The sequence below is a fragment of the Telopea speciosissima genome, chromosome 2 (assembly GCF_018873765.1).
Source record: "Telopea speciosissima isolate NSW1024214 ecotype Mountain lineage chromosome 2, Tspe_v1, whole genome shotgun sequence".
In the NCBI taxonomy this organism is placed as follows: domain Eukaryota; kingdom Viridiplantae; phylum Streptophyta; class Magnoliopsida; order Proteales; family Proteaceae; genus Telopea; species Telopea speciosissima.
The window spans coordinates 79,941,017-79,953,518 of NC_057917.1; the positions used below are offsets into that span (position 1 = coordinate 79,941,017).

Sequence of the window (12,502 nt, forward strand, 5' to 3'; positions counted from 1 at the left end):
AAGCAACAAATAGAGAGTACAAAAAAAGAAGAGAAACAAAGTGAAGAGAAGTAAAGATGATGACATGCAAGAGGTGAACAAGAACTGCACTTACAGTAGCTTAGACATAGAAATATCAACGACAATACCAGATCTTGAAAGAAGGTAAGCGCCAAGGATCCGATGAAAACAATTGCAGACTGATGCTCCCAGGTGAAAGAGGAAATGAAGGAACGAGCATCACTTGGCTTTGTGAATGCATGAGCACGATCCTCATCCCCAAATCATTTTTCTTGATGTTCTTTAAATTTTCATGGTAGCTGAAATATCTGTTGAATCATGATTGATTCAACCCAACCCAATCAAGGTTTTCCATTATAAAATGATGTTATCTCGAGTGGTTGTGGTCCAATCATGGACGAATCAGACTGGGTTCAGTCATGGCCCAGGTTTAGAACGGCTTCGAATCTGGTATTGTGCCGCATGGGAATAGCCAAGCCTAGTGGTCCCAATACAAGTTAAAAGCAATTGGGAAAACTCTAGGGCCATACATTCAGATCCTCTACTGTCGAGACACAGCAAGGCGGGCCTTGCTGTGTCTCAGCAGTAGGGTTCTGCCGGGCAGCTTGGTAGTAGAGGATCCAAATTGATACAGCCCCTTATTGTCGAGAACAATTGGGGTTTCCCTTTTTTGCTAATTCTTTTGAAATTTTTTTTTTCTTTTTGATTTTGCCTAATTAAGGTTGTGTGATGAATGTAAACTATTTGTCCTTAGTTTCCTCCCTTGTATAATTTGGACTGAGCTTAAATTTTGTAGGTAGATAAAGGGCTGGTGTGTCTATGGCTGCCAAGTGTATTTCCACGTAGCAGATATAAAGCAGGCAAAACAGTTATTCTACTACCCCTATACAAAATTTAATTACTAAATTATAAAAATCTGTGTCTTGGTTACGTAGTCATAAAATTTCTATTTTGTTAGTGTTTTATTTTCCCTTCCCTTCCCTTCCAACCAAATGAAGTCTCCTCAATAAAAATAAAACCAAAGAAACATCATATTAAATACCTCTTACTCAATTAGTATAGTATTGATTTGATTCATGCTCTACCCCAATCTTACTGCCGATGTATCTAGGGCATTTAACAATTTTTTGCAGATAAATGATTTGGATTTGGGAGTGTATATTAGAATCTAATCCCTCAAATCCATTTATCAAAATGCAGCCTAAAACAAAAAGTGGAATACTAATACTTTCACAATCATTCTAGTATATCTTTCAGTAACATATTCTGTTCGATTTTTGCAGCTCATCAACTAAAGCTAAGATGTTATTTATTGGTTAAGCCATGTGAGCTATATCTGCAGTTTCCTTAATCCTTAATGTCATCAAACTAGATGAACATAATGTAGAGATAATGGTATAAGCTCCTTCTAGCTTGGACTTATTGATGTGAGAAAATTTTAATTGCTTTTATTTGAGTCTAATAGATAAACTTTATTTGCTTTTCTTTTATCAGAGGGTAGAGACTAATGATGAGGCTACTCCAAGCACACACATCGGAATTGATATTCTTAGATCAAAATTCTGTTACTTCTAGTCCATTCGAGGTGAACCCTAAGGTAATGGATTATAAGCAATTGTTTTGTATGGGTTCTTTGAAAATTATCTATGTTTGTTTTTCTGGGTCTATTGGGAGTATGAGGAATTCATAAAAAAAAAAATATGGAATTAATCTTTTGTAGGAACAGGTGCAGATCCATGAAAACTTAGCACACAAATGTTGTGCCCAATCAAATGCTTTCTTCAATTGTTTTGTAGCATGAGTTGAAATAGAGGACTTGGACTGGAACTTAGTTTCAAGATTGTAGGTTATCCTAGACCCTGCCCAACTCGGTCTAATCCATGCATCTCTACCTTCACTCACTCCATGATTAGGGCCAATCAGGATCAGCCCGGCCGACTCTGAGGGCAGGTCAGGATTGGATTTTCCAGGCCCTGAGCCAGGGTCAGGTTGGGCCTGGGCCCAACTAAGGGGATTCAGGGTTGCGCTAGGGTTTTGAAAAGCTCGGCCCAACCCGACCCTATTGCAGCCCTACTTCTTAGTATCAAATTAGAGTGTATGGAACCAAATTAGCAGATAAAAACACAACCGACAGTATTGTGGGGAATATTAATCCCAAGAATGTACCAATTCAAAGCAGAGAAAGTGACACTGCCGAGTGTTGTTCTAGGAGAAGAAAAATAAAATCCAAAAACTCACCAGAGAAATTGGATCGATTGGGGGGGAGAAAAGCTCACCAAACTTTGACCAAAAAATAGAGTAATCTTCAAGAAGTAATTGCAGACTTTCAATCTTCAATATAATCCACTGACTGGATAAAAAATCTGACGGAAGGAATCGCAGGGATATGTGGTCTTCAAAGAGTACCGTAGCTTGAGAAGGAAATCTGGAATCGTCAATAGGAAAACATAAAAGAAATTAGAGATAGAACTAGAACTAGAACTAGAACTAAAGACTCAAACTAGGACTAGGAAATTGAAACATAAACATAAAAATAGGAGAGATACATGAGGAGAGGAATCTCAATTAGAATTTGGGAATATTCTAATTGAGATATCCTCTTCCACCTTTGCACTCGATATACTTCAACAAAGTTTGAGTCTTCAACAATATACTAATATTGTCTTTCAATTAAGCTTTTTGTATTTTAATATCACCTAACAAGTCATCAAACTTTGGAGTTCATGCGAATCCAAATTATAGTATTCAACTTTATGGCAAGTTGTATAAAAGCATGTGATTTTGGGATTGGTTACACCACAACTTAGTATAGAAAAAAGCTGATTAAAGCATGGAAAATCACAAATGAACACAAAAGCATGTCAGTCAACCACCAAGGCAATATCAAGCAAGATTTTTAACTTAGAATTGGGCGGATCAGTCTCCATCGATTCCAATACAATTCTGATTTGAATTGGTCAGAATCAATTGGATTGGAAGATAATGGAATCAAAGAGGAGTATATTGCATAAGAAGCAGATCCATGCAAAGAACCTTAAGGAAGAAAAGCCTCATGTGACCCTCAAAAGATGAAAATTTTTGTTCTCACGTTTGAAGCCAAAAGGTATCCACTATTTCTCTGGCAACTCAAATGGAAGCGCCAAACATATAGACATAATTTCTATTTATAACCTCACAAGAACCCTAATTTCTTTTTGACCCCAAAAAAAAAAAAAAAAAAAAAGGGGAACTCCTTACGAGAACCCGCAAGTATGTGTTCCATTGTAAAGTTTGATTTAGTTGTCCTAACAGAATAAATCTAGTGTAGATCCTTAAGATTCTAGAACTTAACCGGGGAACTACTAAAGCTTATAAGGATTGGTAGAAAACCAAAAACCACTAAAAATGTGTTGGCATAAAATACACAGAACAATCCAACATTAAAATTACACTTTCTGGAATTCTCCAAAGTATGGGGAAAAATAAGAAAAATTTCTTCTAGTTTTTAATCAATAAGTATTGTATCCACATGATTCTTTGTATTCCTTTATATATTCTGTTATTTGTTCTTTAACAAGTAGTTAACTAATTCAGAGAAGAGTTTGTCATATTTTTTTCAATGTTCAATGTTCTTTGTCATTGAATTTGAAGCTTTAATTCTACTGTGGAGTAGCACTGTTATGGTTGTTCTGGTTATAGTTGCTCCTATACGAGAATTTGGAGTGATAATTATTCTTACTGTCTTCCAACACTACGAATTGGAGTAGATACACTTTTGGTTTGGCCAGAGAAAGGAAGGAGTAGAAGAAGTATATGACTCCTTCATGCATGTTCTATTTTTATCGGGAGGATATAGCTCAGTTGAAGCACTTCTCTTGCAACCAAATTGTAATAATGGGTTGGATAGAAACTTCTGTGAAGAATAGAATCTTCAATTATTGATTGAAATAATTAACGAAGTAGTTTACAGTCCTTGCATAATATCAATTTTTTTCCTCTATCTCAAGTGTTGACTGTTGGACATGAAATGGATGTTCATCAATTTTAAAGACATATAACCATATAGGGCAGGCAGAGCACCTAAAAAGAAAGAGAAAAACTACTTTTGTGCTTTATTGGTAGTTTTCAAATAATCCATTTTCTCTTTACTTAAAGATCACCAACCAAATTATAAAATGATGGAAGTTAGTTTGGGTTTTGGAAAAAAAGTTCATAGGAGTTTCTTTCACTTTATTGTAAACCAAATACAAACCCGAGGTATAAAAAATTTCCAATTTTTAAATGGTTCAAGGAATTGGTACTGGATTGCCTGAATCAGGCGATTTTTGGATTGGAATCCAATCTGGACCGATACAGGCTGATCCAGATCAATATCGACTGTGATAGATCCCATTAATACGGATCTATATCGTCCAAGATCGATTCTGCTACTAATTACTATAAACGTGTTCCTAACTATAATAGTTACCAACAAATTTGCGGATATCTTCAAAAATGTTAAATTTCACAGAATTTTTTTTTAGCATAACAGTCTTATTGCATATCTGAAGAATGGTATCTATTATTTTAGGAGCCATCAGTGGTAGTAAATTTTCCTACACGCCTACTGTAAATGTCAATGACTGTCATGTGAAGATCAATTTTGTCCAAATTTTGTTACATGTGCTCCCTAGGTTTCTTTCTTACATGTCAAGTTTCAATCCTTTCCCTATCTTCAAAAAGAAGCTCTTAGTATTAATAGTCTACAGTCCCCACAGGTTAACAGCATTTCTGTGGGGCTCACGTCCAAGAAATTTCTTCTCCAATGTATGCATGTGTCCAACAAGTTATCCCATTTTACTCTTGTTTCCATTTGGAAATTGAGAGTGACGAAAACCACATTACAAGGATCCAATCAGCCTCAAAAGATTTCCCTCCACTCCCAAGTCCTCTACCCTTAACTCATTTAAGCTTTTGATTCTTTCCAAATGTTCTCCATTCACTTTCAATTTCATCTCACAAAGAAGACAACAGTTGTGAAAATGATTGGCCTTCCCTATGTTTCTTGCTCTCTTCTAGATTCCTAATTGTGGTATCAAACTTGTAATTGACTTAGATTAATTGTTTAATCTCTGCAGCCATTCGAAGTTATACCTGTTGTACAAGATGAAGAGAACAGTTTATATGGTAATCCAATTGACAATTGATATTTCTTGATAATAATTGATGGGGTCATGTTTGATTGGATCTAGAGTCGTGAGCAATCATAAAAGGTAACTAAACCAAGAAGTACAAATCACAAAGGACTGTTTGTCGAGAAAAGTCTCTGTAAGAGATAGTACCTGTAGAACAATGGCTAGAGGTTGAAGGGCAGAACTACTTCCCACCCATTTACAATCTAACACTGCATCTTCTGTTCCATCCCAAGTTTGCCCAGTGGGCGGCAAGAGCAGCGGGCAAGTGCTTGGTAGGTCAACGGCCCAGTGAACCAGGTGGGGCACATAGCAATTGCGCAAGGATGCAAGTGTGAAGGTCCCTTGATCAGAGAAGTAATGAATGGTAAACCTCATATTTCTTAAAAAAGGAAGAAAGAAGAGCCCTATTCAACTCTCTCTCTCTCATGCCTTTCTTCAGCTTGTTACTGTTTGTGCCCCTGTTGATGAGAAGCTTGTAAAAGAGAATGAAGAAAAGCTTGGGAAGGTGTTGGATATCTATGAGGAGAGTCTCCCGAAGAGCAAGCACTTGGCTGGGGACTTCCTTAGCCTTGCTGACATTTCACACCTCTCTTTCACACACTACTTGGTGAATGATATTGGGAAGGACTATATAATGGACAGGAAACATTGAGTACATGGTGGGATGATATTACTACTGGGCAAGTTGGAAGAAGGTCATCCAGATCAAGAGCTCTAGGGTCGCCCTTGTTTCTGTGGGCACTTATAATTTTATTTATTTAATTTTTTGTTGCTGTTGTTGTTTGGTTATCATTTGTAAATTGGGAGAGGGGATTTAGGCATTGTGTTAGTAAGATTGTCAAATCAGTTACTGGTGAACAGGGAATATCCTTAGAAGGTTATATAGGTGCTTTGGAAATTTGATTTACTTAATTCTTAAAACCTGTAAACTGTGAAGCATTGACAATGAGTTATTTAGTTGTATAAATAAAATCAAAATGCCAATTGGATTAGTAGGATTGAGAATGTCATCTTCTTAGTGAAATCTATTGAAAAAACTCTTCAAGCACAGTAGGTCATATGAAACTGGCAATTTTGCCATGTTTCACGAAGCTTTCAAAGTACAGGTTTCGTCACTTTATCAAAAGGGATGCCAGTCAATACAAACATTATACCAAATTTTATCAAAGAGAAATGTTCCTTTATTTGGAGGACCCCTAGCATTTGAATGGATGCCCCAAGTGAATTTAGTCAACAACTAGACTAGATTTCACAGGATTAATTTTTTCAAAAACAAAAAACCCAGGACTTCCAATTGTGGTAGAGGATCCCACTAGACTTTTACGTGTATAAAACACTTTATTTCTGTAGTAAAAAAGAAGAGTAACAAGAGGTTTTTCAAACCAGAAATTGTCTTTATCTTTTAAAAGTATTTCTAACTTCGAATTTTCTGGATTTGCATAGATCATTGCTCTTCTCATCAAAATAAAGGAATTCTAGTTGCAACTTCAATTTAATATTTGTTTCTTTCCTTGGGACCTAACACCCAAGTTCCTAACAGTCTGCAGTGTAATCAAGTTCAAACTGAAGAAAAGAGGGAAATGGTTGTCTGTATTTTGTTGTTAGATGGACTTAAATAATCTCTAATACCTGGGAAAACTTCAAAACTGGTGGACTGCTCAGCTGGATTACTTTACACAACTTGGTCAAGTTATTCTTCGTCGAAATCGGTGTCAAATTGTATTAACTAGGGAAAAGGATATACATGTGCTGGAAATATTGATATCTCTACCCTCAAGCCTCCTCAACTAAAAGGGGAAGGCCACTAGGGAGCTCCTCTTGCAAAAATAGCTAGATTTTACTTCCGTTGGCATGATCAACTTCAACTATTTGAAGAATTATAGTAGCAATCTTAAAGGAAAATCATAGAAAACCAAAAAATTTGAATGGAAGTGGGAAGAAGCACTCGATAGATGATTCTGTTGGTTTTTTTCTGACCCCTATCAAATGTAGGTGAAGTGGCAAACACAGGTATGGTTCTTATTATGAAGCTTCAAGGGAACATAGCTCCAAACATTTATGGTATCACAATGGAAATAGTCAACTAAGAGCAGAGTCAATAGTTGAATAACAAAGCCATGGACAGTTTTGGTTATGGGCCAACATTTACCAATGCACCTGATCCAAATCAACACAGAATTTTCCTGGTTTAGGGCAGCAGTTTCAACCATACTTTCAGAATTCAGATTGGAGGCACTGAAGCATCAAATACAACTTATATTCTGTCCTAATTTTACTGGCGTGCCTCTAAGAAGTAGATGAAGGTAGAACAAGACGGATTAAATTAGATTCCAACCAGTTTATATGAAAATTGACTCTTTTTTCAGTTTCCACTAATTAGGGATGTAACTTCCTATGATTCATCCACTCAATCTGGTTCAACAAAATTTGATCATCGGCTTGGTCTCATCAGGTTTAACAAATTATGCCTCAAACCTCATTTCAAAACATAGGTGTATGAGATTAAGATTGAAGTCCAACAAAGTGCAACCCCCATCCAGAGGCCACTGAAACCTATTGAGTTTCTGAACTTTTGGGAAGGGAAAGCAAGAAAACCTTCCAAGGCTTTCATTTACCAATTAAGTACTGTTGGAGTATGACATTGACATGTATATCCAAGAATGTTTGAGGACCAGATGACACATGTTCTACAATTACACAGTTGACACCTACAGACAGGATATACAAAACAATGACAACCTTTAAATCCCAAAAATTCACATCTATCCAAAAAAAAAATAACCCCAAAATTTCAGAAAGCCAGAAGTTATATCTTAATCCAATGAGATGCACATTCTATAATCCTACTCTGAAGAAGAAAACTTTTCCCTTGGACAGCTAAGTTCACTATCCAAGTGAGATACCATATCCATCGGCACCAAATGTCGAGTCAAAAAGTACCTTCCATTCAACATATGAAGCCAAATGACTATTATCGATCATTTCATTCAAGTACTTGTGTGCTTCCTCAACCCTCCCACACACACTCAGTCCTCTAATAATAACCTCATACAATGTCCCATTAAGTGGCAAATTGTTCTTCAACAATTCTTCAAAAATACAGAGTGCCTTTATAATATTACCCTGTTTGCAGTATCCATCAACCATGACGGTGTATGTTGAGACATCAGGTAATCCTGTGAAACTCCCCTTCTGAATGCTCTCAAATAGACTCTCCGCTTCAGCCAGTCTTCCCACTTTCAAGTAACCACTAAGGATACAATTAACAATGCTTGTTGCTGGAACAAACCGACTGCTGACGATAAACTCATTGAATATCCTCCAAGCATCATTAACATTACCCATTTCACAGAGCTCTGCAACAACAGATGCCCCTATCTCCTCTGCAGCAATAAATCCTCTCTTCTTCTCAACATTAAAGAATCTGATAGCATCTTCTGACCGACCAGCTCGAAAGAGAGCCTTAATGAAAGCCTTGTAAACACAGATCTGAGGCACAGTTCTCTTCTTCAGCATCTCCTTCAGCAAGGTTTCGGCATCATCTAGCCTTCCCACAGCGCACAGGGACCTACAATAACATTCGTAGGCCATTATCTCAGGAACGGCACCATGGCAGTCCAATTGGAAAATGGCTCTCTTCCCCATTTTCAAGTTCCCAACTCCAGAAACTCCGGCGTGATCCTTTCTTATCAATTTCCGGAATAACTTATCCGCTTCTCTCAATTTAGCTGATTTACAAAGCCCATAAATAAAGCTTCCATATATGCATATATCCATACTATACTCTCTCCTAATCAATTTCCTCAAAACCGAATCCGCTTCGACTAAGTCACCCTTTTTACAGAAGCTCTGAAACATTATAAGGTAGGTAAGGTCATCAGGTCTCATCCCTTGATTCTTCATCTCTTGAAGAACCTTCTTCACGAGAAGAGTCTTGTTTTCCCTACATAGAGCCCCAATGAGAGCAATATAGCTCTGCTCCCTTAGAGCCCCACCACCCATTAAAACCCGCTCACTAATTCTCTCAAGCTCAAAACTTTTCCCAAATTTTGAGAGATAAATAACGAAGTCAGATGCGTCAATTCTCCGGTTCCATGACAATTCAGACCCAAAAACCTCATTCCATACAGTATCAGATTCCCCAACTCTACCCTCCTTAACCAAACAAAGGATTACCAAACTATACAGGAAATAATCAGATACTTTCCCACTCTTTCTCAGATTTGATAGAACAGCCATAGCTCTCCCAAGCTTCCTCAATCGAGACAGACCCTCGATTACCAGAACGGAAGTTGCAGAATCTAAGTAATGGGTTTTGGTTAGCATGGAATCCAAAGCACGCAAAGCCCCATAATCTCTATGGTTGGTGGAGAGTTTATTGACTAATGAGCAAAAATGTTTCAAGTAAAGAATACGACTAGTGTCTTTCTTTGTAATGAGAGCAGGGTAGTGATCGGGATTTACCTCTTTGTGCGTGGCGTTGAAACTAAGTGTTGCTTGGGCAGCCGAAACTGAACCTGAGAGAGAGGATCTCGAGAAAAGGCGGGAAAATAGAGCAGTTGAAGAGCAGAATCTCATGTGCGGAGATGAAATGTAAAGCTTCGATGGATGCAACGGCAAATCTCTCTGCAAAGTGGAACAGGAGAACTGGCGCTTTGAACCGTTTTTGGGGCTTTTCTGGCTTCCACCCTTCGGCGAAGGGGAACAGGAGAAGAGTCTTCGCCCTTTTTGTAATTTTTACTTCCGTGCCGAGATGGCCGGCAGGACCGTGCTGTGCAGAGTGCAGACATAGGGAGGGGAGCAATGACCGCCTTACAGGGTGTCAAATCGGTTTGGTTTCGGTTCCATGCCTTGATGGTGTGATGCAAAATCGAACCGAGAATTAACTCAGTTTTGAAAGTGGAAATTGAATCCGAATTTGTTTGGTTCGGTTTGGTTACAAGTCTAATTTGGTTCTTCAATACGGTTCCATTCTACTAGGTTGTCCATCATTGTTGCCTTGGTGTGTTTTCAAGAAACTCCATTTATATAAACAAAATACTCACAAAACCTTAAAGGAATCAAAATATTAATAAATAAATAAGAATCCCAAGTGACTTCTCCACTTTCAGATCTTAACTTATAGTTTACCCATCAATAAAGTAAGAGAAACACATCAAATTTATAGTTCCAAAAGGAAAGGCAACACCATAAAAAAAAAAAATAGGGCTTTGGATTTAAGAGTTGTATTCAGTTTGGTTTCGGTTCAAACCGATGGTTTTTGAAGTGAAATCGAAATCAAATTGAACTGAACCAAATTAAATGTTTATACACCATAACCGAAGCCAAACTGAATTTATTCAGTTCGGTTTTGGTTTGGGTTTGGTTTTGACCACCTTATGTTTTACCCTCACTCAAACAAGATGCTCGAGCAAGGATAAGGTGGTCATTTCTCACCTTGTTGTGTCTGTGCAACACTGTCCTACCGGGCAGCTCGGCAGTAGAGAATCCAAATGGTCTAACACTCTAGTTTTGCCTTTGAACCGTAGTGTCATCTGATCTGACCGAAGTAAGAAAACTTTTTAGAGCAACAATATTGAAAACTGAAAAAGGGTGGGGATTGAAGTCTTGGGTAATCTAAAATAATTTTGAGTTCTTACCTCAAAAAATAAATAATTTTGAGCCATTCACCTGATGAAATGAAACTCAATCGGTTTATATTGAAGAAGAATTAAAACCGTCAAGCATTTAACACTTAAAACACTTGCAACAAATGTCTACTGCTTCTACTACTAACAAATTTTGTCTATTACAAGAATAGGTTATTATTTCATATTTAAGCCTTTAAGGGTCTAATCTACGGATTCCGATCCTTTCCAATTATTTGGGCGTCCAACTTCTCTTCAACCATTTTTCTAATGGTTGGGAATACTTGGACATGCATCCCCCAACACCTGTCAATACCTTGGGATGTGTGTCCAAATCCTCCCCTCCTCCGGATGGGAGGTTGGAGAGGAGTTGAAGTTGGAGTTGAGAGGATCTACTATGTTTTCTTGACAATTTCATGTGACACTTCAATTCTTAGGTTATGTTTGGTATGCATTCTCAGTTGTACACATTTTGACACAATGGAAATGTCACTAGGTAAGCATGCTCATAATGCATCATCGGTTGTACATATTTAGCCCACTCTATGTTCTCGTTTTTAAATCTATCAAGTTCATAGACAGTGGATGATAAAATAGGAGAATCTCTCTCTCTCTCTCCAGTTTTTCCTCTTGAATCACTTCTAAAACCATTTCGTTTCCCGAATCCTTATCCCCTCCAATTCGCTGCCCCCTCCAATTCCTCCAATTCCTCACATGGGGGTGGAAATGATCACCCTACCCCTTGCCCGAAAATACTGCCCAAGATGGGGTCCACTCCCCCCTATTAAAGGAATTGGACGTGCCCACGAATTGGAGGTGATAATTATTCCTCGTTTCCCATCTTCGGTTCTCTCAAAAAATTGAATACAGATACGGTTATTGTTGCTGGGGTTCAATTATAGATTGATTCTTCAATAGCAGAGAAAGAATCTCGATTTAATTGCTTATCGATCTTGTTTGTCAATCTCATCTATGGATGACGATGACCTGCGTGAGTCTACGTTGTGGTGGTGGCGATGGTGAATACCTCTCCCCTTTCAACATTAACACTGATCAGAAGCAGTGACAAATGAACATTGTAGCAGATGAGTGTGAACAAAAGCAGTGACATTTATGTCGTCGACAACTTCCTCAAGCGATGCTCAGGTCTAGCTCTCAATAGCCTCATATCAACACCACAGGGAATACCTGAAACCTTCAGTCTATGCCTCATGTAGTCTATAAGAATCTTAACTTCTGCAAGGAAAAGAGTAGTGATAATGAAAAAGGACAAATCTCTTTATGACACTCGATGTGTGGATGAGCGATTTGGCGAGTGAGATTATGAAGAAAATAGGAGAAGCTCCATTCTTGGTTAATGGAATTGCTTAGTTTGTTGGTTGTATGAAAGGTGTTTGATGAAATGTATTAGACCAGCCTAATGGTGTGTATTAGTGTGATGCACTCACTTTCTTTTTCATCCAAAAATAATAATAAAAAATTGGCTTTGACATATGAGTTGGCAAATTCAAGATACAATGCAATTCCATTTCCTAAAGGGTGCATCTTGTTATCACCAAAATGGTGAAATGAGAATTTTTTTTTTTTTTGATGAAAGTGTAATTACACAAACCACACACCAATCCCAAAAGGTTAATCGGCTTTTAGGACCGTAGAATGGTGAAGTGAGAAGTTGTAACCTTCTTTTGATTGCCACTTATCTTAATCCCAAAAGTTATCTAA

General features: G+C 37.7%; 1 protein-coding gene and 1 pseudogene across 1 annotated transcript; one reads left to right on the forward strand and one right to left on the reverse strand.

The window, feature by feature from the left end:
• The first annotated feature begins 1,510 nt into the window (after nt 1-1,510).
• On the forward strand, nt 1,511-6,056 carry LOC122651193 (annotated as a pseudogene).
• A 1,983-nt stretch (nt 6,057-8,039) lies between these two features.
• On the reverse strand, nt 8,040-9,731 carry LOC122651194 (pentatricopeptide repeat-containing protein At1g62930, chloroplastic-like). The gene has a single exon (XM_043844506.1). The coding sequence runs from the start codon at nt 9,729-9,731 to the stop codon at nt 8,040-8,042; it is 1,692 nt and encodes a 563-aa protein (XP_043700441.1).
• Between the last annotated feature and the right edge of the window lie 2,771 nt (nt 9,732-12,502).